The sequence below is a fragment of the Nomascus leucogenys genome, chromosome 7b (genome assembly GCF_006542625.1).
Source record: "Nomascus leucogenys isolate Asia chromosome 7b, Asia_NLE_v1, whole genome shotgun sequence".
NCBI classification, from domain to species: Eukaryota; Metazoa; Chordata; class Mammalia; order Primates; family Hylobatidae; genus Nomascus; species Nomascus leucogenys.
The window spans coordinates 51,194,945-51,222,593 of NC_044387.1; the positions used below are offsets into that span (position 1 = coordinate 51,194,945).

Below are 27,649 nucleotides of genomic sequence, written 5' to 3' on the forward strand. Positions count from 1 at the left end.
TCAGGCCACGGTCCACCTCTTCTTTAATCTTGGACTGGATATACAGGTTGAGAGGGTGGGAGAGTGGCCCCAGGCAAGAGGCCTGCGGAGGGATAGAGGGGCCAGTTCAGGGCCACCAGGGGCTCTGGGAAAGGGGGTCAGGATGAGGCTCAGCCTCTCATCTGCCCAGCTGGTCCCCACCGCCTGTTCCACTCTCAGCTGGACTCCCCTGCCAGGGGTCCAGATCCTGCCAGAGTACTTGGTCCCCCAGCCGTGTCCGGCCTGGACACAGGACTCACGATGGGGCCAGACTTCAGCTCTGGGCAGAGCAGTGTCTTAGTAGCCTGCGGCCTCCCCACCCTTCCTCAGGTCCGAGACGGCGTACACACAGGCCCCCTCCTGGGATACAGCCTGGACCACGTTCAGGAAGAAGGGCCTCTGGGTCTGGTTCTGGCCACGGTCATGCAGTCCCCTCTGTACCTCCTGGAGAGGAGAGAAAACAGGTTCACAGGGGAGGGCAGCTCAGCCCATCTCCAGAAGGGAGAGGCCGCTGCAAGAAATGAGAAAAATGATCAAAAGGCAAGACGGAGAGGAAGAGGGCCTGAAGACACAGGAATAGGGGAGGACCAGATGGGAGCGTGGAAGAGATCCAAAGGCCAGTAGAGGACAAGCTTAGCCTCCAGGGACAATGTACGAAGGACACCACCCAGGCCCAAAGACCTCCAGATGCAAGTTCATGTCTGTTCTGGATCCAGGGCCTCGTTCAGGACACTAGGGCCTTGAAGTGCAAATCTGAGTTCAGGGGGCCTTTGATGGAGGATGTGGCTTCTCAAGATTTAGACACTGAGGCCAGACACAGTGGCTCACACCTGTAATGCCAACACTTTGGGAGGCTGAGGAGGGAGGATCACTTGGGGCCAGGAGTTTGAGACCAGCCTGGGCAATGCAGCAAGATCCTGTTTCTTAAAAAAAAAAAAAAAAAGCCAGGCGTGGTGGCGCATACCTACAGTCTTAGCCACTTGGGAGCCAAGGTGGCAGGATCACTTGAGGCCAGGAGTTTGAGAACAGCCAGGGCAACAAAGCAAGATACCGTCTCCAAAAGAAAATAAAAAATTGGGTTGGGCATGGTGGCTCACACCTGTAATCCCAGCACTTTGGGAGGCCGAGGCAGGAGGATCTTTTGAGCTCAGGAGTTCAAGACCAGCCTGGGCAATGTAGCAAGATCACGTCTTTATTAAAAAAGAAAAGAAAAGAAAAAAAAAATTAGTCAGGTGTGGTGGCCCTGTGCCTATAGTCCCAGCTACTCAGGAGGCTGAAGCAGGAGGATCCCTTGAGGCTAGGAGTTTGAGGCTGCAGTGAGCCTTGATCGTGACACTGCACTCCAGCTTAGGCAAAAGAGCAAGACTGAAACCGCCTTTGCAAAATTATGACTGAGACAGTGAGAGATCTAACTTAACTCCATCTTGCTTCTAACCTCCCAGTTGTCCTTGTTCATTCCTGGGTGTAGGCTGAACTAACTTTGAGAGAAACTTAGTTTATAGTTTAAAACAAACACGGTAACAGCCCTTTCCCAAAGCAGACCTCCTTCTGGCCTGGGCACCAGACTGCCTTCGTAGGACTCACATTAGCCACAAGATTAGAAATTATGGTTTAGGAGTCATGCAGCTGAAGGCTAAAGATTCTGACCCTCCCTAAACTGCTCTTAAGATCAGTGCTTGAGAAATTTTGCAGACCCTGCACTTGATGAATCAGCTGGCACCACCCAGATCGATTAACTGGCTCATCTGATCTTGTGGCCCCCACCCAGGAACTGACTCAGCTCAAGAAGAAAGCTTCAACTCCCTATGATTCTATGATTTCCAGGGGTTTTGTGTGTGTGTCTGTTTTTGAGATGGAGTCCTGCTCTGTCACCCACGCTGGCGTGCAGTGGCATGACCTTGGCTCACTGCAACTTCCCCTCATAGGTTCAAGTGATTCTCTTGCCTCAGCCTCCCCAGTAGCTGGGATTACAGATGCCTGCCCCTTCGCCCAGCTAATTTTTGTATTTTTAGTAGAGACAGGTTTTCGCCATGTTGGCCAGGCTGGTCTCCTGACCTCAGGTGACCCACCCACCTCAGCCTCCCAAAGTGCTGGGATTACAGGCGTGAGCCACCGCACCCAGCCAACTTCCTATGATTTCATCCCTGACCAATCAGCATTCCTGGCTCATTGGCTTCCCCCAACCTGCCAAGCTGCCCTTAAAAACACTGCTCCCTAGCCAGGTGCAGTGGTCATGCCTGTAATCCCAGCACTTTGGGAGGCCGAGATGGGCAGATCACCTGAGGTCAGGTGTTTGAGACCAGCCTGGCCAACATGGAGAAACCCTGTTTCTGCTAAAAATACAAAAATTAGCCAGGCTTGGTGGCGCACACCTGTAATCCCAGCTACTTGGGAGGCTGAGACATGAGAATTACTTGAACCCAGGAGGCAGAGGTTACAGACCACGCCATTCACTCCAGCCTGGGTGACAGTGAGACTCTGTCTCAAAAGCAAAACAAAACAAACCAAACACGAAAAAACTCTGCTCCCCGAATGTTCAGGGAGAATGATTTGAGTAATAATAAAACGCCGATCTCCCACCCAGAGGGCTCTGCCTGAATTACTCTTTCTCTATTGCAATTCCCCTGTCTTGATGAATCTGCTCTGTCTAGGCAGCCAGCAAGGTGAACCCATTGGGTGGTTACAAGACCTTTTCTCAAAAAATTTTCAAAAACACCTATGACCTCAACCCACGATATCAAGACCTTAGACACCCAGGAACCCACAACTTTAGGGCCCTATTGGTGCCTATTGGTGGAGAATTCAGCTAGGATAAGGACGTGAATACCCATGAATGCAAGGAAATTAGATCCCTAAGCTAAAGGCACCCACAGTCCCACAGTGTGAGACACTCAGGGCATGGGGGCCTACAAGCTCAGGCCCAAGACCCTGAATTTGTGGACTTTGAGGAAGTCAGAGACCAAAGTAGCCCCTAGCCCTGTGCTCATTTCTAAGATGCCAAGTACCTTGCCCTGGGGCTATGGTCCTCACAAACTACCAGTCTGTAAAGGGGCAGAAGTCCTAGAGTACAGGGACCTGTGCTACTAGGGCCCCATGTTTTCAGATACCATTTAAGACTAATGACCTGAGAACTTGGCTGGGTGCAGTCACTCATGCCTGTAATCCCAGCAATTTGGGAGGCCAAGGCAGGCAGATACCTGAGGTCAGGAGTTCCAGACCACCCTGGCCAACATGGCAAAACCCCGTCTCTACTAATAATACAAAAATTAGGTGGGCATGGTGGTGTGGGCCTGTAATCCCAGCTACTCGGAAGGCTGAGGCAGGAGAATTGCTTGAACCCAGGAGGTGGAGGTTGCAATAAGCTGAGATCACGCCATTGCACTCCAGCCTGGGTGACAGAGTGAAACTGTGTCTCAATAACAACAACAACAAGCCACAAAACAAAACAAAACAAAAAAAACTAATGGCCCGAGAACCTTACCCTGCAGGGCCTAAGATTCCGGAGACATCTAGGTGCTGCATCGGGTGATGCCACATGGCCTGAGCTGCTGACAGGGCAAATGAGGTCTTTAGAGCCCTGCACGTTTGGCTATAAGTTCCCCGTGCCTGACCTACTAATTGCCCACTGTCCTTAGACTCGAAGGCCAAGATCCTTACTGCTGAAGCCAAAGCTGGACTTTCAGTGCTCAGAGACTCCATTCCTCAGAGTCCACTGGCCAAACTCCAAGACTCTGAGGATCAAAGACTCTCCTCGCCCTAGTCCCTGGGCCTTAGCTGTGAAGGTCCTTGGAGGCTCAAGGTCTCCAACCCAGAGTTTAGGATTTACTCCATGGAAAGCCCTAGACCTGAATAGCTGACATTCCATCTCCCCAAGGGAGCTGAGAACCTTAGGTTCGTGGGTCACTGGATTCCATTAATCCCAGTCCCCAGACTGTCATCTCCCAAATTCTCAGCATTTCAGGTCCTCAGGGTGAAAGGTCCTGAGAATTGATGTTCACAAAGACAAAGGTCCTTCAGTCAAGAGTCAAGGGAGGGGCCGGGCGCGGTGGCTCATGCCTATAATCCCAGCACTTTGGGAGGCCAAGGTGGGCGGATCACAAGGTCAGGAGATCGAGACCATCCTGGCTAACACGGTGAAACCCCATCTCTACTAAAAATACAAAAAATTAGCCGGGTGTGGTGGCAGGCGCCTGTAGTCCCAGCTACTTGGGAGGATGAGGCAGGAGAATGGCGTGAACCCAGGAGGTGGAGCTTGCAGTGAGCCAAGATCGTGCCACTGCACTCCAGCCTGGGCAACAGAGCGAGACTCCGTCTCAAAAAAAAGAAAAAATAAAAAAAGACTCAAGGGAGGGCCAGGTGCAGTGGCTCATGCCTATAAGCCCAGCACTTTGAGAGGCCAAGGTGGACAGATCACTTGAGGTTGGGAGTTCAAGACCAGCCTGGCCAACATGGGGAAACCCCGTCTTTACTAAAAATACAAAAATTAGCCAGGCGTGGTGGCACATATGTGTCGTCCCAGCTCCTCAGAGGCTGAGGCAGGAGAATTGCTTGAACTTGGGAAGTGGACGTTGTGGTGAGGCAAGATCGTGCCACTGCACTCCAGCCTGAGTGACAGAGTGAGACTGTCTAAAAAAAATAAAAATAAAAAAAGAGTCAAGGGAGGAGGGCTCCAAAGGATGTGCCCTGGATCTTGAACTCCTCCATATCTAAGATCCCTGGAACCTGAGAGCCCTGAGAGAGTATTCTTATCATGCGAAGGACCCTACATGGGGAGGGAGGCCTGCAAACTCCAAGAGTTTGAGCCCAACAGGCTGAGGTCTTTAGTCTCAAGTTCTGAAAACTAAGGCTGTTGAGGACTACACTCTGTTCCTGGACTAAGGCCCCAGTCCATGGTTCTCAGGTTCTAAGGGCTTTGGAAGGTGGACTTGGGACCGAAGAAGTCTCATAACAGGAGAGGCAGCTTTGAAGACCTGGAACCTCAGCTGCTATCAATCTTTTTTTTTTTTTTTTTTTTTTGAGACGGAGTTTTGCTCTTGTCACCCACGCTGGAGTGCAATGTCACGATCTCGACTCACTGCAACCTCCACCTCCTGGGTTCAAGCGATTCTCCTGCCTCAGCCTCCCGAGTAGCTGGGATTACAGGTGTGTGCCACCACGCCTGGCTAATTTTTGTATTTTTAGTTGAGGCAGGGTTTTACCATGTTGGCCAGGCTGGCCTGGAACTCCTGACCTCGTGATCCACCCACCTCTGCCTCCCAAAGTGCTGGGATTACAGGCATGAGCCACCGCGCCCGGCCGCTATCAATCTTCTAAACAGATCCTAACAAAGGGCATCCATCAACCCAAAGATGCTCTAAGGAAGCTGAGTCTCTGTCTAAGGATGGAGAGGGAGTCAGCCGGGAGAATTCAGCCCCTGGAGCTGCACCATGGGCTTCTGTGGGGAATCAAAAAAATGTTTGTAGGCCGGGCATGGTGGCTCACGCCTATAATCCCAGCATTTTGGGAGGCCAAGGCGGGAAGATTGCTTGAGCTCAGGAGTTCAAGACCAGCCTACGCAACATGGTGAGGGACCCTGTCTCTACGAAAAACAAAAAGATAAAAACTATCCAGGTGCGGTGGCACACACCTTGTAGTCCTAGCTCCTTGGGAGCCTGAGGAGGAAGGATCACTTGAGTCCAGGATGTCAAGGCTGTAGTGAGCTGTGATCGCAACACTGCACGCCAGCCTGGGCAACAGAGTGAGATGCTGTCTCAAAAAAAAAAAAAAATTTATATATATAGTAAAAATTACCACCAATGCCCTAGTGCCCCAGAAGAAAATCACTTTACAGACTGCCACAGGAAAAACAACCTCTTTGACAAATAAAGTTGCAAATATAAGTTACAAATCACACAAGGAAAAAGTCACCATGAGGGAGAGTCTGAGAGGCCCCAGCCAGGAAAACTCATTTCTGAAAAATGGCATCAACCACAGACCAGAGACCAAGGTGCTGAGATCCTCAGCCTGGGAGCAGCGTAGACAACACCCTGCTCTCTGTCTTGGAGGCCACTGACAGCCTCACCCATCAAGGTCCCCAACTCCTATGGCCCCCAGAGTTGAAGTGTACCTGCCTAAGAATCTCAGTGACTGAGTTCCTCCCAGGTGGCTTTGAGAAGCACGGACTTGGGGAGTGGGCTCTGCCCTAGGCATCCAGCTCGGACCTCAGCCTCACCTGGCTGAAGTTGGGCTCGTACTCCACACAGCCCTTGCTGTTGACATGCAGGATGGGGGCTGCAATGGCCGCTCTCAGGTCAAAGCCAAGCCACAGCTTGTTCATGATGGCCTGGGGGAGAGATGAGGGTTGCAGGGAGAAAGGGGGTACCCCACTACCCTACATCAGCCCTCATATCCCCACTCCAGAGAGAGTCAGACAGTATGCTGCCCAGAGAGGAGACACTCGAGCCAGGAGCCCCAGACTCACCTGGGCCACGGCAGAGATGATGAGCTCCCCACCAGCCCCGCCAATCACTAGCTTCGACCCCTGGGCTTTGTTGATCAAGATGGAGGGCACCATGGAGGATGGGGAACGCTCGCCTGGAACTGGGGGCCAGCACCTTCCGGGAGCTCCACCCACCCTGTCTCCATTCACTGCTGAGCAAACAGTGGCTTGGCGAGTGCAGTGGGTTAGCATGCAGCCCCAGCCCAGCCCCCTCCCTCCTCTCCCCTGGTGGGGGGCCCTTAGTGGACCCTGGGTGGGAAGCCTTGTTCTCACCAGGTGAGGGGGTGGTGCCGGAACCCCGGGGGCATCGCTCGCATAAGTCCAGGAGCTCGTTGTTGAGGATGATGCCTGTCCGTGGTGAATACACCATCGCTCCAAAGCTGCAGCCGGGGAGGCAGAGCCTGGGCTAGGACCTGGGGCTCCCACCAGACACCACTTGCCCTGCACGCCTTGCAGGACCCCCTCATTTTACAGCTGCCCCAAAGCATGCTGGAGCCGCTATTCTCTCCCTGGCACCACCCAGGAGGGGTCCCCAAAGACCCACCTGTGCCCCCATATCAGGGCACCCTTCTGAGTGAGGCTGCCCATTCCCAGGTAAATCTTGGGTCGGGGCCACCCCAGCAGCAGCCTTTCCAGCCAGAGATGTCAGGGGTGGGGGCCCCTTTTGAAATAGAGGAGGAGAAAAAGGGCAAAAGCAAGGTGCTGCCCCATGGGGACAAGTGAGGGGATGTGGGGCTGGGGGAGTGCAGGTCTAGGAGAGGAGGAGTGAGGCCACCAGCCTTCCCCCAAGCCCCACGCACGGTGTGTTGATGGTGCTGGTGGCAGCCACGGCGCTGCCATCCTCCCCCAGCACAGACACATGGGACGTGCCTGTCCCGTGGCTCCAGGCCTCGGCCAAGCTGTAGTGGCTGAGCTGGTGGTCCCCCCGGCCATCGATCTGTTGGCGGATGAGCTGGGCCAGGGTCTCCCCCAGCAGGTCCCGGGAGGCATTCTGGGGTAGGTGGGCAGGCGGCAGGGTCAGTGAGGGGCCAGGTGGGATCCGCAGAACCAAGGGCAGGATGAGCTCAGCCCCCATGGGGGCCACCTCCAGTCTGTCCTCCACCTTGTGGCCAGGCCTCCCTCAAGCCCAGGCTAGGTCTAGACTCTGTTCACCCTCCAGGTCCTTTGAGATATAGTGCCACTCCTGCACCTGACCCCTGTACCTGCCACCCCGGGATCCCTTTCAGTCCTGCCCTGGCCTAGAACCACATACGTATCCCTCCAACCTCCCCCTGCCAGGCCTGACCCTCCTTTCATGCCAAGTCCTTAGCTGGGGAGGAGGACGGCCCACCAGCCCAGCAACCTCACCTGGAGCTTCGGGTGGCTTCGAGGGTCCCTCAGCCTCCACCTCTGCCCCCTGGCAAACTTGAGCGTCTCCACAAGGTGGTGGTACATGTTCACCCTCCCTTCAGGCCTGGCCACCGACTCTGCTGAGAAGTTGAACCCTGGAGAGGGGTTGGGGCACAGGTTGGGGTCACCCTATGTAATGGGTTGAATGTTGCCCCTCCCACCGTAGAAAGATCCACCCACATCCTAATTCCCAAAACCTGTGGATATTACCTTATACAGCACAAGAGTGACTAATACCTTAAGTGGAAAAGTATGTTAAAGATTTTTTTTTAAACCTGTGGATATTACCTTATACAGCACAAGAGTGACTAATACCTTAAGTGGAAAAGTATGTTAAAGATTTTTTTTTTTTTTAGACAGAGTCTCACTCTGTTGCCCAGGCTGGAGTGCAATGGCGTGGTCTCAGCTCACTGCAACCTCCGCCTCCTGGGTTCAAGCGATTCTTGTGCCTCAGTCTCCTGAGTAGCTGAGACTACATGCGTTCACCACCACACCCAGCTAATTATTTTTGTATTTTTTAGTAGAAACAGGATTTCGCTATGTTCAGGCTGGTCTCGAACTCCTGGCCTCAAGTGATCTGCCTGCCTTGGCCTCCCAAAGTGCTGGGATTACAGGCGTGAGCCATCATGCCCCACCTTTTTTGTGTTTTTTGGAGAGGGAGTCTTGTTCTGTCACCCAGGCTGGAGTGTGTGGCACGATCTCAGCTTACTGCAATCTCTACCTCCTGGGTTCAGGTGATTCTCCTGCCTCAGCCTCCCGAGTAGCTAGGGCTACAGGCGCCTGCCACCACGCCCAGCTAATTTTTGTATTTTTAGTAGAGATGGGGCTTCACCGTGTTGGCCAGGCTGGTCTCCAACTCCTGACCTCAAGTGATCCACCCGCCTTAGCCTGCCAAAATGCTGGGATTACAGGCATGAGCCACTGCACCCAGCCTAAAGTATGTTAAAGATTTTGAGAGGAGGAGATGATCCTAGATTATCTAGATGTGCCCTGAATGTGATCACAGTGTCCTTGTAAGACAGACACACAGAGGAGAGGACACACAGAGCAGAGGAGAAACCAGTATGACCATGGAGACAGAGGCAGCCATAAGCCAAGGAACGCTGGCAGCCACCGGAAATGGGAAGAGGCTGTGAAAATTGTCAAAATAGAGCTGCGGCCAGGCTTGGTGGCTCACACCTGTAGTCCCAGCAATTTGGAAGGCTGAGGCAGGTGGATCACCTGAGGTCAGGAGTTCGTGACCAGCCTGACCAACGTGGTGAAACCCTATCTCTACAAAAATACAAAAATTATCCAGGCATGAGGGTGGGTGCCTGTAGTCCCAGCTACTAGGGAGGCTGAGGAGGGAGAATTGCTTGAACCCGGGTGGCGGTGGTTGCAGTGAGCCAAGATTGCACCACTGCACTCCAGCCTAGGAAACAGAGCCAGACTCTGTCTCAAAAAAAAAAAAACAAAAAAAAAACGCTGAAAAATAGAGCCAGGGAAAGGCCATGAAGAGAGGACTCTCGTTCTCGGCTGGGTGCAGTGGCTTATGCCTGTAATCCCAGCAGTTTGGGAGGCTGAGGTGAGAGGATTGCTTGAGTCCAGGAGGTTGAGGCTGCAGTGAGCCTTGACAGTGCCACTGCACTCCAGCCCAGGTGACAGAGCAAGACCCTGCCTCAAAAAAATAACAGCTCACAACCTTACAAAAAGCCCATCACAATCTTCCACAAAAAATACTTCTGCAAAGATATCTGCCCATGAGTGGCCTGTCCGGTGCCACCCTTATCACTTTTCCATGCATCCTAGTAGCCAAGGATGATCATTTCAAAACAGCTTTTTTTTTTTTTTTTTTTTTTTTTGAGACAGAGTCTCACTCTGTTGCCCAGGCTAGAGTGCAGTGGCATGATCTCGGCTCACTGCAAGCTCTGTCTCCCAGGTTCACACCATTCTCCTGCCTCAGCCTCCCAAGCAACTGGGACTACAGGCGCCTGCCACCACGCCTGGCTAATTTTTTGTATTTTTAGTAGAGACAGGGTTTCACTGTGTTAGCCAGGATGGTCTCGATCTCCTGACCTCGTGATCCACCTGCCTTGGCCTCCCAAAGTGCTGGGATTACAGGCGTGAGCCACCGCGCCAGGCCCGAAACATATATACCAAAGCTAAGCTATGAGGATGCAAAGGAACAAAAATGATATAATGGGCTGGGCACGGTGGCTCATGCCTATAGTCCCAGCACTTTGGGAGGCCAAGGCGGGTGGATCACCTGAGGTCAGGAGTTCGAGAGCAGTCTGGCCAACATGATGAAACCCTGTCTCTACTAATAATACAAAAATTAGCCAGGAATGGTGGCGCACACGGGTAGTCCTAGCTACTCGGGAGGCTAAGGCAGGAGAATCGCTTGAACCGGGAGGCAGAGGTTGCAGTGAGCTGAGATCGCGCAGTTGCACTCCACTCCAGCCTGGGTGACAAGAGCAAAACTCCATCTCCAAAAAAAAGGAGGAAGGATATAATGGAGCCCAGCATGGTGGCTCGCACCTGTAATCACAGCACTTTGGGAGGCCAAGGCAGGCAGATCACCTGAGGTCAAGAGTTCAAGAGCAGCCTGGCCAACATGGTGAAACCCCATCTTTACTAATAATACAAAAAAAAAAATTAGTTGTGGTGGCAGGCGCCTGTAATCCCAGCTACTTGGGAGGCTGAGGCAGGAAAATCGCTTAAACCCAGGAGGTGGAGGCTGTAGTGAACCGAGATGCACCATTACACTCCAGCCTTGGTGACAGAGCGAGACTCTGTCTCAGAGGAAAAGAAAAATGCTATAATGGACTCTGGGAACTCAAGGGGAAAGGTGGGAGGGGGATGAGGGATAAAAGACTACACACTAGGTACAGTGTCCACTGCTTGGGTGATGGGTGCACCAATATCTCAGAAATCACCACTAAAGACCAGATGCGGTGGCTCACTCCTGTAATCCCAGCATTTTGGGAGGCCGAAGTGGGCGGATCACGAGGTCAGGAGATCGTGACTATCCTGGCTAACACGGTGAAACCCCGTCTCTACTAAAAATACAAAAACATTAGCCGGGCGTGGTGGCAGGCGCCTGTAGTCCCAGCTACTCGGGAGGCTGAGACAGGAGAATGGCGTGAACCGGGGAGGCGGAGCTTGCAGTGAGCCGAGATCGCGCCATTGCACTCCAGCCTGGGTGACAGAGCGAGACTCTGTCTCAAAAAAAAAAAAAAAAAAAAAAAATTAACCAGCCTTGGTGGTGTGCACCTGTAATCCCAGCTATTCAGGAGGTTGAGACTGGAGAATTGCTTGAACCTCGGAGGCAGAGGTTGCAGTGAGCTAATATCATGCCACTGCTCTCCAGCCTGGGCCACAGAGTGAGATTCCATCTCAAAAAAAAAAAAAAAAAAATAGAAATCAGTACTAAATAATTTTTCCATGCAACCGAACACCACTTGTTCCCCAAAAACTAATGAAATAAAAATAAAATAGCCAAGCAGAGGTGGCTCATGCCTGGAATCCCAGCACTTTGGGAGGCTGAGGCAAGTGGGTCAGTTAAGGTCAAGAATTCAAGAGTTCAAGTCCAGCCTGGCCAACATGGTGAAACCCCGTCTCTACTAAAAAGATAAAAATCATCTGGGCGCGGTGGCTCATGCCTGTAATCCCAGCACTTTGGGAGGCCAAGGTGGGTGGATCACCTGACGTCAGAAGTTCAAGACCAGCCTGACCAACATGGCAAAACCCCATCTCTACCAAAAATACAAAAATTAACTGGGTATGGTGGCAGGCACCTGTAATCCCAGCTACTTGGGAGGCTGAGGCAGGAGAATTGCTTGTACCTGGGAGGCAGAGGTTGCAGTGAGCTGAGATCACGCCATTGCACTCTAGCCTGGGTGACAGATTGAGACTCTGTCTAAAAAAAAAAAAAAAAAAAAGGAAAAAAAGAAAAGATAAAAATCAGCGGCGTGTGGTGGCCCATGCCTGTAATCCCAGCTACTTGGGAGGCTGAGTCAGGAGAATTGCTTAAACCCAGGAAGCAGAGTTCGCAAGACACCATCTCAGTAATAATAATAATAATAATAATGCAATGAAAAAAATGAAATGTACAATAAATTATCACTGATTGTAAACAAAAAAGTTATATAATCTTCCTCATTTTCTCTTTGAAAACTTTTGTCTTCCTTCACCTCCCTGAATGCACACATGGTTGACCCTAGCATGGGTATTCCTACCGCGATGCCTACTCTGGAACAAACATTATTTTCTTTGACAGCCTTGTTCTGTTTTTTATTTAGGTCAACAAGGCAAAGAACAGATTTTCCCCTGGAGCCCCCAAGGGAATGCAGCCCTGTGGACACCTAGATACCGGGCTTCTGGCTTCCAGAACTGTGAAAGGACACATTTCTGTTATTTTAAGCCACCAAGCTTGTGGTGATTTGCAATGGCAGACACAGGACACTAATATTAAGCCAGCGCAGGCAGCCCCAGGCCTCGGCACTGCCAGAATCCCCCTGCAGGCTGCCTTGGGCTGGGCTGGCTTCGCTCCCCCAGGTGCACGCCCCTGACGGGCAGCTCACCACCCACACAGCCCACCTGCTTCTGTGTCTGGGACTGGTCACCCAGCAGGAGGAGGACTCTGGATGAATGATGTCACACCCTTCAGCAAAGCCTCACGTATGGGTCGAGCCGGAGGCCAGCTCTAAAACCCACCATCCTGATTGGTTTCCACAGCTCTGTCTTCATATTGTGCATCTGTGAACCCGGTTTATGGAGCTGAGCTGGGTCTTGTCTGGGCTCGGAGTCTGAGTTCCCGGGGGCGGGGGGTGCGGGGGGGCGCCAGGGCTCTGGGCAGGGGCTTTACCTCTTAGCACGTTGAGGATAAAGCTGAGAATGGCACCCCCTGCAGGCGGCGGTGGTGAGTACAGGGTATAGTGTCCCAGGGGCACTTCCAGGGCGTCCACCACCTCGGGCTGGAACTTGGCCAGGTCTTGCAGCGTCAGCTGGCTCCCTGGGACGAGAAGGAGAGGGGACATGAACAGATGGGAAACTGAGGCAGGGAGGAATAGCCACTGCTGTCATGTCACACAATGGGATTCCACTCATGCTCTCGCCTTGTGGACACAGAGGATGATGGTAGGTTTGTAGGCAGTGGCCTCAGGACCGGCCCCTTGGGGCCAGGCGTGGAGGGGTGGACAGAGACCAGAGGCAGGGAGGCTGGGGAGAGGAAAGGGAAGATGGGAGAGGGAGCTGGCTTATGAGAGCCTGTGAGAATGGTCAGCTCGGCTACCCATTCCTGCCGTGACCATCGGTAACGCCCCTCTGCTGGCCCTAACCTGCAGGATCTGCTCTCTGAGGTCCTGGACCACAAGGGTCCTTGGGCTGGCAGAGCTAGGTGCATGGCCTCTCGGGGTCCCGGGCACCGCCAGCACTCCCTCAGGGCCTGGGAAGGAGCCTGCCCTCAACCCTGAGTGCCCAGAACTTGGCTTTTCCTCCAGCAGGGATGGGGTATGGGACCTCAGGGAGGCTGACCTTCCTTGGCAATGTCCTCCACCAGCATCTGGCCCAGCCTCCCCGTGTAGAAGACCTCCACGCCCTCCGTGGCCACGGTCTCCAGGGTGGTGGCCAGCGCAGGCCATGGGAGTGGGTCCTGAGGCCTCAGGGGTTCTGTCCCGTTGAAGAAGAGCTGGCTGGGGGATGGGGGGAGCCTCAGGGTGGGGCCAGGTCCCAGAGGCAGCCACACTCTTCCGGGGCTCTCGTGGGTGGAGTCCTCAGGACCCTACAGTGGGGGACGCCCTGGCCCAGGGTCCCCAGACGCTGGGGTGGACACCAGGGGGCAGATTCTCTAGGAGGTGGTGGGACTGACACCACTCACCCAGCTCATGGCCCTGGTCCAGGGAGGGCAAATATCCCAGTGGGGCCTGGGTCCACCTAGGGCCTGTCATCTCACTTCTGGGAGGGCCTGTCAGTGGGCTGGGTGGGGCGGGTGGGAGTGGCAGTTGAAGCCCTCCTGCCATGCCAGAGAGAGGGAGAAGGAGGCTGGGGCCCCAGGGCAGGTGGCGGAGCCCAAATCCACACCTTGGAGTCCTATCACTTGGGCAATAAACTCCCCCCAGCCTAACCCCAAGTTAGGCTCTGCCACGGGGAGCTGGAAGGGCCATGAAAAGTACTCTTTGTCCTGGCCTTAAGGTCTTCAGTACCCCGAAGGTCAATCCTCCAGTGTAAGAGGGACTGAGGCAGAGCTGGGGTGTGGACTGGGCCCAGACAGGATAAGGCCTTGAACCCAGGAGCCCAGGGCCACCATGTGGGGCTCACCGCAGGGTTGATGCCTGCAAGGAATGCCGCAGGAAGCTGTTGTGCAGGAACCGGCTGAGGACAGGGGCCACCACATGCCCCCCTCGGAGCAGCGCGATGGTGGGCTGGAACAGCTGCGCCCAGGGCAGGCGGCCATGGCGGCGGTGGGCCTCGGCATAGCCGCGGAGCTCCCCGGGCACCCCAATCCACTGGGCCCCTGCATGGCATATCCCAGCTCTCAACCCTGTGGCTTCCAGGCCTTCCCGGGTTTGCCATCACCCCTACATGTGGCCCCCCAGCTACAGCAGCCAGAGTGAGCTTTCTGGAGCCCACACCCGACCACGTCCCTCCCTGCTCAAATCACCTGTGGCTCCCCACAAAATCCATGGCCAAGCCCAAGGGGCCACAAACTGGCCCAGGAGCCCCACCCTGCCCCGCCAACCCATCTCCACTGAAGCCTCCAGGCCTTTGTCCAGCCTGGTCCCTCTCCCTGGATCACCTCAGAGAGTCTGTTCCCAAGGGGGACCTTCTCAATCCCTGCAGGTTGGGGCTGGGGGTTCCCCACAGGCTCCCTGTCCCCCCGTGCCAGGGGGTCACAGCCTGTCCGTGAGGCGCTGCTCCTTTGCCGGGGTGTTCTGGTCAGTCCTATGGCCTGGGGGGTGGGAGCGGGGGACCTCCGTGGGGTGTCACCTGTGCCCAGCGGCAGAGCCTTTGCACACTGGTCCAGCAGGCTCGGGGCGTGGCTGGCCGGCACCGTCTCCCGGGCATTGATGACCTCCACCTTCCCTGGAGTAGGGCAGGGCAGGTGAGTGGTCATGGACCCTGCAGACAGTCCCTGGCCTGCTCTAGGCCTCAGTTTCCATCTCTGCATTATGAGATGGACTCTGGGCTAACACAGGGACAGGAGTTGACACAAGGGCTTTGCACAGCTGAGGCACAGGCGGCAGGGCAGGGGGCCCAAGAACACCCAGAAACGGGCTTGAGTGGATGGGACTGGCTGGAGAAGGGGTTACGCAGTGGTGTGGACAAGCCCATCTTCCCCATGGCAGGTCACATGTAGGCCCACCTGTCGTCACATTGTAGATGGTGAAGATGACCCCTCCGCCCAGGCCCATGCTCTGAGGGTTGACGACGCTGGTGCAGACCAGAGCTGCGATGGTGGCATCCACGGGTGAGCCCTGCTGCTGGAGGATGGCTCTAGGGGACATGGCACAGAGTCGCTGTGGGGCTCCCCTCCCCCTGCCTCCCCACCAGGCTTGCTCAGCTGGCACTCGTTGGAGAATGGTGACTGAGGCGGCCCATCGGCTGCCACCAAACCACAGATTAGGTTGCAGAACACAACCCAGCTTCCCCATCGAATCCAGCTGCTCACAGGTCCACAGCACACCACAGTTGCAAAGTGTGATGCCATTTACACTGACCTTTGCCATACACAAGGTGCTTCTCAGTTTGCAAAGTACTTCTGTTGCCACTGTTCCCAGCAGCACCAGCTCATATGCCACAGGCAGAACCAGGCCTAGGCCACCTCTCAGTCCCTCACAGTGGCCTCGGGAGTCCACCCTGGGACTCCACTCCCCATCTCACTGGGGACACTCTGGCCAAAACTACTTCAAGGCTGGCCTTTGGCAGGTGACCCCAGGATCCTTCCCTGCCACCACCAGGGCATAGGGCTTGAGCTGATGGGCCCCACAACTTCTCCTGGGGCTCTGAGCCTATGGAAATTCTCTGGCCTAGGCCGGGCGCGGTGGCTCATGCCTATAATCTCTGCACTTTGGGAGGCCGAGGTGGGTGGATCACTTGAAGTCAGGAGTTCAAGACCAGCCTGGCCAACATGGTGAAACCCCGTCTCTACTAAAAATACAAAAAGTAGCTGAATGTGATGGCGGGCACCTGTAATCCCAGCTACACAGGAGGCTGAGGCAGGAGAATCGCTTGAACCTAGCAGGCAGAGGTTGCAGTAAGCTGAAATCGTGCCACTGCACTCCAGCCTGGGCAACAGAGCAAGACTGTCTCAAAAAAGAAAAAAAAAAAAGAAAAGAAAAGAAAAGAAAGAAAGAAAATAAATGCTCTGGCCTACCCCTCCCCATCAGTCCATGAGCAGCAAGAGGTGGGCCCTTTAGCACTGAGGGATGGTCAGCCTGGCCTACCTTGTGATGATTCCTGTCCCTGGGGCGCAGGCCTGCACAGCTCACCGAGGACAACCTCTTCCCTCACACCCAGGAATCCTTCCTCCCCAGCACCTCAAGAAGCCAGCTTTTTTTTTTTTTTTTTTTTTTTTGAGACAGAGTTTCAATCTTGTTGCCCAGGCTGGAGTGCAATGGCACCATCTCGGCTCACTGCAACCTCGCCTCCCGGGTTCAAGTGATTCTCCTGCCTCAGCCTGCCGAGTAGCTGGGATTACAGGCACGCGCCACCACGCCTGACTAATTTTGTATTTTTAGTAGAGACGAGGTTTCTCCGTGTTGGTCAGGCTGGTCTCAAACTCCCAACATCAGATGATCTGCTCACCTCTGCCTCCCAAAGTGCTGGAATTACAGGTGTGAGCCACTGCGCCCGGCTAGAAGCCAGCATTTAAACCCCAGTTGCAGATGGGGAAACCAAGGCCCAAAGAGGGAGTGGACCTGGGTCCCTGCACCCACCCCGTGGGAACTGTGGCCCTAGCACCCTCCTTTGGCTCAGGCATCTGTGGCCTGACCTAGCACGTCCATCTGGACACAAACCCTCCCCAGATCCTGAGCCACATGTCCCTCTCTGGGCCCACATGTGGCACACATGGGCGCTACAGGGACACAAATGGGAAAGAGAGCACAAAGCCAGAAGATGAAATAAACAAGTCAGGCATAAACACCAATTTTTATAAGAATAAAACACCATAAACAAAGCCAAATGACAAACTGGGGGAAGAAAAACACTTTAAACTCCCATCCCAGACAAAGGCCTCACTTCCTAACTAAAGGGAGTGCACCCTTTCTTCCCCAACCTGTCTGCTTCCAGCCTTGTCAGTTGTCTTGGCTTCCAGGGCAAAATGGGGTAAATGGTTACAGATGGGGAAACCAAAGCCCCAAGAGGGAATGGCCCACGTCCCTGCACCCATCTCCCCAACCCTGCCAGGCTTTGGTTTTCCTCCCACCTCCCTGGTCTCCTGATGTTGGGGGCCCCAGGCTTGGTCCATGGTCCTTGTGCATCTATATCTTCTCCCTGGGTGAGTCCATCCAGGCTCATGGCATGAGATGCAACCTGTGTGATGGTAACTCCCCAACTTTGTCTCCGGCCAGTCCTCTCCCTATACTCCAGACACTTATACCCAGCTATGCACAAGGTACCCACTCTGGGTGTCTAAGAAACATTTCAAACATACCATGACCTAAACTGTACTTTTGATTTTCCTTCCAACCGTCTCCACGAAATGGTTCCTCTCCTAGTCCTTATTGTCTTAGAAATTGACACAACCACTCCGTTTTGCTCAGCGCCTACACCCTGGAGCCATCCTGGATTGGTCACTTTCCTCCTTCCCCACATCCAACCCACCAGTGACTCCGGATGCAGGTTCTACCTCCATCTCCACCACACTGGTCCAAGCCACCAACCTCTCTCACCTGGGTTATTGCAATGGCCTCCTACCCAGGCCCCAGCATTGGCCTTGCTCCCTTACATTTAAAAAAAATAATCTGGTAAGGCCGGGCGCGGTGACTCGTGCCCGTAATCCCAGCACTTTGGGAGGCCGAGGCACGCAGATCACGAGGTCAGGAGATCGAGACCATCCTGGCTAACGCGGCGAAACCCCATCTCTATTAAAAATACAAAAAATTAGCTGGGCATGGTGGCAGGTGCCTGTAGTCTCAGCTACTCAGGAGGCTGAGGCAGGAGAATGGTGTGAACCTGGGAGGCGGAGCTTGCAGTGAGCCGAGATCGCACCACTGCACTCCAGCCTGGGCAACAGAGCAAGACTCCGTCTCAAAAAAAAAAAAAAAAAAAAAAAAAGATCAGTTAAATTTAAATCAGACTTCCTGGTAATGGGAGACTGTAATTCAGACCACACTTCCCTCAGAGAACTAGAAAAGCCCAGCAAATAGAAAACATGTGCTTAAAGGCATAGGCGGCAGAGGAGTACAGGGCTGGAGACAGGCAAGGCCAGCATTCCCCTCAAGGCGATGGCCAAGCCTGAAGAGGAGGCTGAGAAATAGATCAGTGATTGTTTTTTTTCTTTTCTCTCTCTCTCTCTCTTTTTTTTTTTTTTTTTTGCTTTTTATTTTTCTGAGACAGGGTCACCATTACTTTTAATGGCAAAAACCGCAATTACTTTTGTACCAACCTAGTATATTGCTCTGGCTGGTCTCAAATTCCTGGCCTGAAGCAATCCTCCTGCCTCAGTCTCCTGAGTAGCTGGGACTATAGGCGTGAGCCACCACACCTGGTCTAGAGCAGTGCTGTGGACCTGCTCATGTGGCTGAGGGAGGGGATGCCATAATGCCCCGCATGTGGGGTGCAGGTTTCTCACTCTAAGAGTCACAGTCAACCAGAAATAGAGCAGCCCTCAGGAGCACTGGATCCAGCTTCAAATCATCTCAGTCACTCAAATGCATAAAGGAGATCTCAGAATTTCAGACCCCTAGGCCTCAAATTATTTTATATTTATTTATTTATTTGAGATAGCAAATTTATTTATTTGAGATCGAGTGCAGTGCCTCGAGCTCAGCTCACTGCAACCTCCACCTTCTGGGTTCAAGCAATTCTCCTGTCTCAGCCTCCCAAGTAGCTGGGATTACAGCCACCAGCCACCACGCAGAGCTAATTTTTGTATTTTCAGTAGAGACGGGGTTTCACTGTGTTGGCCAGGCTGGTCTTGTACTCCTGACCTCATGATCTGCCCGCCTTGGCCTCCCAAAGTGCTGGGATTACAAGCATGAGCTACCACACCCATCCTCTAACAATTTTTATACACACTCTCCAGTGCTAAATTAAAAACAACCAAGCAAACAAGGAAATAAGACAGCAGGAACAAAGCTCATGAGAAAGCACAGACAACTTTTAAAAAGGCCCATAGGATCTCCAGATTATGAAATGTTCAGACCATGTACTTTAAAATAAGTACTTTATATCTATATTCAAGGATATACAGAAATAAGAAGTTTATCAAAGAACTGGCAACTATTAAAAATGGAGGCTGGGAGTGGTGGCTCATGCCTATAATCCCAGCACTTTGGGAGGCAGAGGCAGGCGAATCACATGAGGCCAGGAGTTCAAGACCAGCCTGGCCAACATGGCGAAACACCATCTCTACTAAAAATATAAAAATGAGCTAGGCGTGGTGGTAATCCCAGTTACTCAGGAGGCTGAGGCATGAGAATTGCTTGAACCCGGGAGGTGGAGGCTACAGCGAGTTGAGATCTCACCACTGCACTCCAGCCTGGGCAGCAGATAGAGACTAAGTCTCAAAAAAAAAAAAAATGGAATTAGGAACTCAATTTGAACAGCAGACTAGACACAAACATAAAAAAATAGTGAACTGGGAGATAGGATTTTTTATATTTATTTATTTGTTTATTTATTTATTTATTTATTTGAGACAGAGTCTCACTCTGTTGCCCAGGCTGGAGTGCAATGGCATGATCTCGGCTCACTGCAACCTCTGCTTCCCAGGTTCAAGCAATTCTCCCACCTCAGCCTCCTGAGTAGCTGGGATTACAGGCACCCGCCACCATGCCTGGCTAATTGGGAGACAGTTTGATGCAAAATGAAGTACAAGGAGAAAAATAGATAAAACATACAGGAAATGGATTAAGACACATGGGAGATACTTTAACAAGGCATAAATCATGTGAAATTGGAGTCTCATAAGGAGAGTAGAGAGAGGATGGGGAAGACGTAATACTTGAAGAGATAAAGTTGAGAATTTTCTAAACTGGACAAAAAAGAATCAAGTCATGGAATGAAGAGCCACCTAAATGCATCCGTGTAAAACTGCTCAAAGCAAAGACAAAACTTTTCAAAGCAGCCAGAGGAAAAAAGATACTGCCTTCAGGCCAGGGTGGCTCACACCTGTAATCCCAGCACTTTGGGAGGCTGAGGCGGGCGGATCACCTGAAATGAGGAGTTCAAGACCAGCCTGGCCAACAGGCAAAAATCCATCTCTACATCTCTATACAAAAATTAGCCTGGCATGGTAGTGGACACCTGTAATCCCAGCTACTTTGGAGGCTGAGGCAGAAGAATCGCTTGAACCCAGGAGGCGGAGGTTGCAGTGAGCTGAGATCCCACTGCTGCACTCCAGCTTGGGCGACAGAGTGAGACTCCATCTCAAAAAACAAAACAACATAAAAAGTCATTGCCTTCAAATGAGCAAAATTAGGTTGAGAACTGGCTTCCCAATAAAAACAGGAGAAATCAGATACAAGAGAACCATGTTTTCAAACTGAGGAAAGAAAATATCTGCCAACCTAGAATTCTACACCCACTAACAATATCCTTCAAAAGTGAAAATGGCCCGGCATGGTGGCTCACGCCTGTAATCCCATCACTTTGGAAGGCCAAGGTGAGTGGGTCGCCTGAGGTCAGGAGTTTGAGACCAGCCTGGCCAATGTGGTAAAACCCCATCTCTACCAAAAATATAAAAAATAGCCGGGTGTTGTGGTAGGCACCTGTAATCCCATCTACTTGGGAGCCTGAGGCACAAGAATCATTTGAACCCAGCAGGTGGAGGTTGCAGGAAGCCGAGATCTTGCCACCGCACTCCAGCCTGGGGGACAGAGTGAGACTCCGTCTCAAAAAAAAAAAAAAAAAAAAAGAAAAAACAGTCCAGGCGTGGTGACTCACACCTGTAATCTCAGCACTTTGGGAGGCCAAGGCAGGTGAATTGCCTGGGGTCAGGAGTTTGAGACCAGTCTGGCCAATATGGTGAAACTCTGTCTCTACTACGAATACAAAAAAATTAGCAGGGCATGGTGTCATGTGCCTGTTGTAATCCCAGCTACTTCGGAGGCTGAGGCAGGGGAACTGCTTGAACCAGGGAGGTGGAGGTTGCAGTGAGCTGAGATCATGCCACTATACTCCAGCCCGGGCGACAGAGCAAGACTCTGTCTCAAAAAAAAAAAAAAAAAAAGTGAAAGTGTGTATATATACACATACATATATGTGTATATATATATGGAATATATATATGTGTGTGTATATATATGGAATATATATATATATATAGCCCATGACACAGCCTCAGGAGATCCTTGACCATGTGCCCAAAGATATTTTTTCCCCAAAGATATTTTTATAAATAAAAATAAAGGGTGGCCGGGCGTGGTGGCTCACGCCTGTAATCCCAGCACTTTGGGAGGCCGAGGCGGGTGTATCATGAGGTTAGGAGATCGAGACTATCCTGGCTAACACAGTGAAATTCGTCTCTACTAAAAAATACAAAAAATTAGACGGGCATGGTGGCGGGTGCCTGTAGTCCCAGCTACTCGGGAGACTGAAGCAGGAAAATGGCGTGAACCCAGGAGGCAGAGCTTGCAGTGAGCCGAGATCGCGCCGCTGCACTCCAGCCTGGGCGACAGAGTGAGACTGTCTCAAAAAAAAAAAAAAAGGTAACAGAAGAGGTAAACATGTGGGTAAATCTAAATGAATGTTAATGGTATAAAATTATAGTAGTATAGAAAATGATATGTTGTGGGGCTTAAAATAAATAAAACATACTGAAATATGTATGGGTAAAGTTATATATCTGGGATTTGCACTGAAATAATGTGGGGGTAGAGGGAAGCAGGAAAGAGTATACATGAAATTAGCTTGGCCATAAGATTGTTGTTGAAATTGAATGGATACATGGGGCTTCATTACACAATTCTCTTTACTTTTACATAGCTCTACACTCTCAACATAAATAAGAATAAAAACACAAAAAACACACAGATACATCTATGCACACACACATATATATTTAAAATACACAAAAATATTAGCATATAAGTCATTGCGGGTAAATTTAGTTCCTGTTCGAAAGTTCTTGTACTGACTAGGAAGAGGATAGAAGTACTAACTCATAGGCTGGGCATGGGGGCTCACGCCTGTAATCCCAACACTTTAGGACGGCAAGGCAGGCAGATCTCTTAAGGTTAGGAGTTCAAGGCCAGTCTGGCCAACATGGTGAAACCCTGTCTCTACTAAAAAAAATACAAAAATTAGCCGAGCATAGTGGTGCACACCTGTGGCCCCAGCTACTCAGGCGACTGAGGCAAGAGAATTGCTTGAACCCAAGAGGCGGAGGTTGCAGTGAACCAAGATTGCTCCACTGCACTCCAGCCTGGGCAGCAGAGGAAAACTCTCTCTATGTCAAGAAAAAACAAATAAACAACAAAAAAAGTACTAGCTCATGTTAGACTTTGGTAAGTGAAGGATGCATGTTGTAAGCTCTAAAATAATCTACTGTCATCTTTTAAAATAACCCCAAGACTGCACAGTTAGGAAACTAATAGAGAAAAAGGAAATTGAATAATAAAAATAACAAATGCAAAACAAGATGTGAAAAGAGATAAGAGGAAACAGAATAGGCATGGAAAGCAAACTGGTGGTGGCTTTCAACCCAAATAAATCATTACCTAAATTTAAAACGACAATCAATAAAAATTAAAGTAATTGGAAATAAAGTAAAACCCAACTAATGCCTTTTATATAAGGATACAGAAAGGTGGAAAATAATGAAAAATATATCATGCATGCACTAACCAAGAAAGCTGTATAACTTTTTTTTTTTTTTTTTTTGGAGATAGAGCCTCACTCTGTCTCCCAGTCTGGAGTGCAGCGACGTGATCTTGGCTCACAGCAATCTCTCCCTTCTAGGGTCATGCGATTCTCCCAGCTCAGCCTCCCAAGTAGCTGGGACTACAAGTGCGCCAACTTAGAATTATATTAGCCACACCCAGCTAATTTTTGTATTTTTTGTAGAGGCAGGGTCTCGCCATGTTGCCCAGGCTGGTCTTGAACTCCTGGGCTTCGGCGACCGACTCACCTTGACCTCCCAAAGTGCCGATTACAGGCATGAGCCACCACGCCCAGCATAACTATTTTTAATGAAGTAGATTTTAAGAAGAAAAGTATTATTAGAGGTAAGAGACACATCACGGAAAAGAAGAAATTACTAGGAGACGAGTGCAGTGGTTCATGCCTGTAATCCCAGCACTTTGGGAGGCCAAGGCGGGCAGATCACCTGAGGTTGGGAGTTTGAGACCAGCCTGACCCACATGGAGAAACTGTCTCTACCAAAAATACAAAATTAGCCAAGCATGGTGGCGCATGCCTGTAATCCCAGCTACTCGGGAGGCTGAGGGAGGAGAATCACTTGAACCCAGGAGGCGGAGGTTGTGGTGAGCCGAGGTCATGCCATTGTACTCCAGCCTGGGCAACAAGAGCAAAACTCCATCTCAAAAAAAAAAAAAAAAAAAAAAAAGAAGTTACTAGCTAGTTTCAGTATTACTTAACATCCAGGAAACTGGATGTAGAAGTTTTTTAGAGAAACTAAACCAATAGGTTATACACAGAGAGAGATTTATTTAGGAATTGGCTCACGTGATTGTGGGGACTAGCAAGTTTAAAATCTGTAGGGCAAGCCAGCAGGCTATAAATTCAGGTAAGAGTTGATCTCGAAGTCTGGAACCTAACATCTGTAGAGCAGTCAGCAGGCCAGAAACTCAGGCAGGGTTTGTGTGTTACAGTCTTGAAGCGGAATTCCTGCTTCTCTGGGAAACCTCAGTTTTTGTTCTTAAGGCCTTCAACTGATTGGAGGTGGCCCACCCATATTATGGTGGGTAATCTGTTTTACTTAAAGTCAATTGACTGTCAGTGTTAATCACATCTATGAAATAACCTCCCAGCAAGATATTGACAAGTATTTGACCAAACAACGGGGCACCATAGCTTAGCCAAGTCGACACACAAATTAACCATCAGGGGCGAATAGAATATCCAAAAAACAACGTACTGGGGTAGTATATCTTATATAGCTATTATAATTATACAAAACATATAATTATAGGATGAAGATATTAAGATAACCATTAGAACAAAAAAATGAACTTTTCTGTCTTTTTTTGAGACCAAGTCCTGCTCTGTCACCGAGGCTGGAGTGCAGTGGTGCAATCTTGGCTCACTGCAACCTTTGCCTCCCGGGTTCAAGCAATTCTCCTGCCTCAGCCTCCCGAGTAGCTGGGATTACAGGCACCCGCTACCATGCCTGGCTAATTTTTGTATTTTTAGTAGAGACGGGGTTTCACCATGTTGCCCAGGCTGGTCTCAAACTCCTGACCTCCAATGATCCACCCGCCTTGGCCTCCCAAAGTGCTGGGATTACAGGTGTGAGCCACCACATCCAGCCAAAAATCACCTTTTTTACAAGGATCAAAACAGTCATTATGCTGGAGACGACAGACTCACTGTCACCATGCTCCTTTTGTGTGTCTACTAGGCACGGTGCTGGGTCCACACTCACAGAAACCTTAGGAACTCACACCCAGGGGCTCCGGCTGTAGCAGAATCCCAAGAATAAAACGTGGTGCTGAAAGAAAGAGTAGGAGACGGGTCCGGGCGCCATGACTCACTCCTGTAATCCCAGCACTTTGGGAGGCTGAGGCGGGCGAATCACGAGGTCAAGAGATAGAGACCACCCTGGCCACCATGGTGAAACCCCGTCTCTACTAAAAATACAAAAATTAGCTGGGCGTGGTGGCTGGCACCTGTAGTCCCAGCTACTCAGGAGGCTGAGGCAGGAGAATCATTTGAACCGAGGAGGCAGAGGTTGCAGTGAGCCGAGATTGCGCCACTGCACTCCAGCCTGGTGACAGAGCGAGACATTGCCTCAAAAAAAAAAAAAAAAAAAAAAGCAGGAGACTGGACTCTGGGAGGGCCTCCTGGTGAGAGGGGAGCACAGAGGGGAGAGATGGAGGCAGGAGCATGGGCTTCTGGTGGCCCCAGCAGACCCTGTGGCAGCGTGGCCAGCGTCCTCTGCAAGGAGGAATCTTGGCCAGGATGATGCTGCAGCAGCCTCTTCCTGAGGCCCCCCAGCCAGCCCGGCCAGGGTCCCAGGTCCAGTGACCCTGTCCAGTGACCCCTGTTCCGCAGCAGCAGCTGGGGCCAGCCCCAGGCTCTCTTCCACTCCCAGCTTCTTAACACAGGAAGTGGAGAGAGTTGTCTGACAAAACACTGGGGCAAACCACATCCTCTCTCTTCACCAAGAGAGAGTTCAAGGGAGTGCCAGTGAAGGGAGCTTTAGAGTAGAGACCCCTAGCCAACCGCTGACTGTCATGCACACAGCAGGGCACGCTATGGAGACCCCCAGACAGTCCCTCGGGGAGACCCAGCAGGTCCAGTCTCCTCAGAGATCTGTGGCAGCAGGTCCCCACTCCCAAAAGCCATGTGCCCACAGGTGGTCTCTGGTGCCTGAGACTCCAGTCTCATTTGCATCTTTGCAACTTCGAGTTTAAGTGGGTGCCGCATCTCTGTATGTCCTCCCGAGCAGAGGAGGGGCACAGCCTGGGGTGGCAGCTGGCATCAATCCCTCGAATCCCCTGGGAGCCACTGGGGAGACTAAGCAGTCCCCAGCACCCACTTGTCCCTGAGCTGCCATTCTCAGCCCTGTGGGAGGAGACAGGAAGCCCTGAAGAGAAACCCAAGGACCAGGTCAGGAGGGGCTGGGGGGTGGCATGAGCAATCAGGGCAGGGAAGGATGGACAGATGGGGGAATGGAGGGAGGAAGGAAGGAATGAAAAGGTGAATGAATGAACAAAGAGAGAGAATGGCCACTCCTCCCTTGCTTTAGTTTACAAAGCACTGGGATCCTCCCAACAGCCTGAAGGACAGAACTTCTGGGAAGCAGACCAGGTGGCTGGCAGGGAGGGGAGGCTTGCCCTGGATTTCGTGGGCCCAATGGGAGGCAGGGGGCAGGAAGGGGCATCCTGTGTGTGTCCTTTCTGCAGCGGCAGCAGTGGGGGCCTCCCTTGGGCTGGGCTTCCTGGAAGAGGGTCAGGAAACACCCACTGTGGCCCCTCTCCACCACGCCCTCATCCAGGACACCAAGTATCAGTTACTCAGCTCACGAGACCCAGGCCCTGACTCAGGGAGAGAGGATGTGAGGGGTGGGGCACGGGGCTCCCCAGGACTGAGAGACCCGAGACGTGGCCCCGGGCTGGGTGTTGGGGCAGACTGGCTATGGCAGCATTGTGTACCCCAGCAGGCCAGTACCCATGCAGGGAGCCTCCAAACCCTTTCACCTATGACCCTGGGAGAAGACCGCAGCCTTAGAGAATTGGCCTCACTGAAGGGGCCTGCACCGGCCAGCAGGGTCAGGCGGGGCCAGACAGGTTCCCACCTGGGTTATGCAAATGGGCCTCCTGAATCCTGGAGCCAGGTATGGATTCACACACCACCATTGTCCCCAAGTCCCCATCTGCCCCACGGGCACACCCTGCCACCTGCTCTGTGCAAGGGCCCTGAGGCTGCCTCCTTGTGCTCAAGCCCTGTAGGCACTGAAGCCCACACCACACACACACGGCTCCTGCTTCCTGGGCCAGTGCACGTGCGTGCGTGCGCACACACACTCACGCACACTCACACACACATATACATACCCACACACAATCACACATATTCACACCCACCCACACTCCCCACACTCACACTCACACACACTCACACACACATACACTCACACACACACACACTCACACACCCACACACTCACACATGCATGCAATCACACACACCCACACACTCACACACACACCCACACATACATTCACTCACATACATACACACACACACACACACACGCCTTCTCCAGGAGGGGCTGGCTGCCAAGGGCCACCCAGCTCCCTCCCACCTCTCACTCACCGTCCAATATCCGAGCAGACCTTGGAGTCGGCGGCAACAGCAGCGTGGGCAAAGGCCTGGGAGCCACAGGGGGCCTGGTGTCGAGAGAGGACCACGGCCAGCACAATGACAGCCAGCGCCAGCCCCAGCCCCAGCAGGACTAGGCCAACCGTGGCCCCGTAGCCCCGGGCCATGGCTCTGCAGCCCAGGAGGAGAGGGGTGGCCAGTGGGCAGACAGAGGGACGGATGGGTGGGCAGATGAATGGACAAGAAGATGCACAGAGTCACAGGTAATTGGACAGATGGACAAACAGGTGGGTGCTGAAGACAGACACGAAGCTGGATCAACAGATAGGCCAGATAGCTAGACAAAGGGCACAGTAAGAGAATGTTGGTCGGATAGACAATGGGACAGAGATGGGCTTACAGATGGGCGGACAGACAGACAGGTCTGAACAGCAGGCTGCCAGATGGACAGATGGGTGAGTGGACAGACGGCTGGCAGCTGTGGTGCGCTGCTGCCCTCACCAAGTGCACACTACGGAGTGGCCAAACTCACGCCTAAACTTCTAGTTTTCAGCTCCTGCTTGTTGCTGGCAGGAGGCCAGGCAGCAAAGCCTCTGAGGGGAGTTTTCCTTG

The 27,649-nt window shown here is 52.1% G+C and overlaps 1 protein-coding gene across 3 annotated transcripts; it reads right to left on the reverse strand.

Annotated features, from left to right (window-relative positions):
- On the reverse strand, positions 1 to 27,638 carry GGT5 (gamma-glutamyltransferase 5). 3 transcript variants are annotated; one of them, XM_030815980.1, is made up of 12 exons: positions 27,032 to 27,638; positions 15,228 to 15,358; positions 14,852 to 14,947; positions 14,183 to 14,378; positions 13,400 to 13,557; positions 12,732 to 12,878; positions 7,844 to 7,980; positions 7,297 to 7,487; positions 6,770 to 6,876; positions 6,479 to 6,645; positions 6,230 to 6,340; positions 1 to 462 (listed from the first exon to the last, which is right to left on the reverse strand). In XM_030815980.1, the coding sequence occupies exons 1-12, from the start codon at positions 27,202 to 27,204 to the stop codon at positions 316 to 318; spliced, it is 1,761 nt and encodes a 586-aa protein (XP_030671840.1). In that variant the 5' UTR covers positions 27,205 to 27,638; the 3' UTR covers positions 1 to 315. The 3 variants fall into 3 exon arrangements, with proteins under 3 accessions (XP_030671840.1, XP_030671839.1, XP_030671841.1); XM_030815979.1 differs by having other exon boundaries at positions 6,479 to 6,648; XM_030815981.1 differs by lacking the exons at positions 14,852 to 14,947; positions 15,228 to 15,358 and having other exon boundaries at positions 6,479 to 6,648; positions 13,400 to 13,553.
- Positions 27,639 to 27,649: the final 11 nt, after the last annotated feature.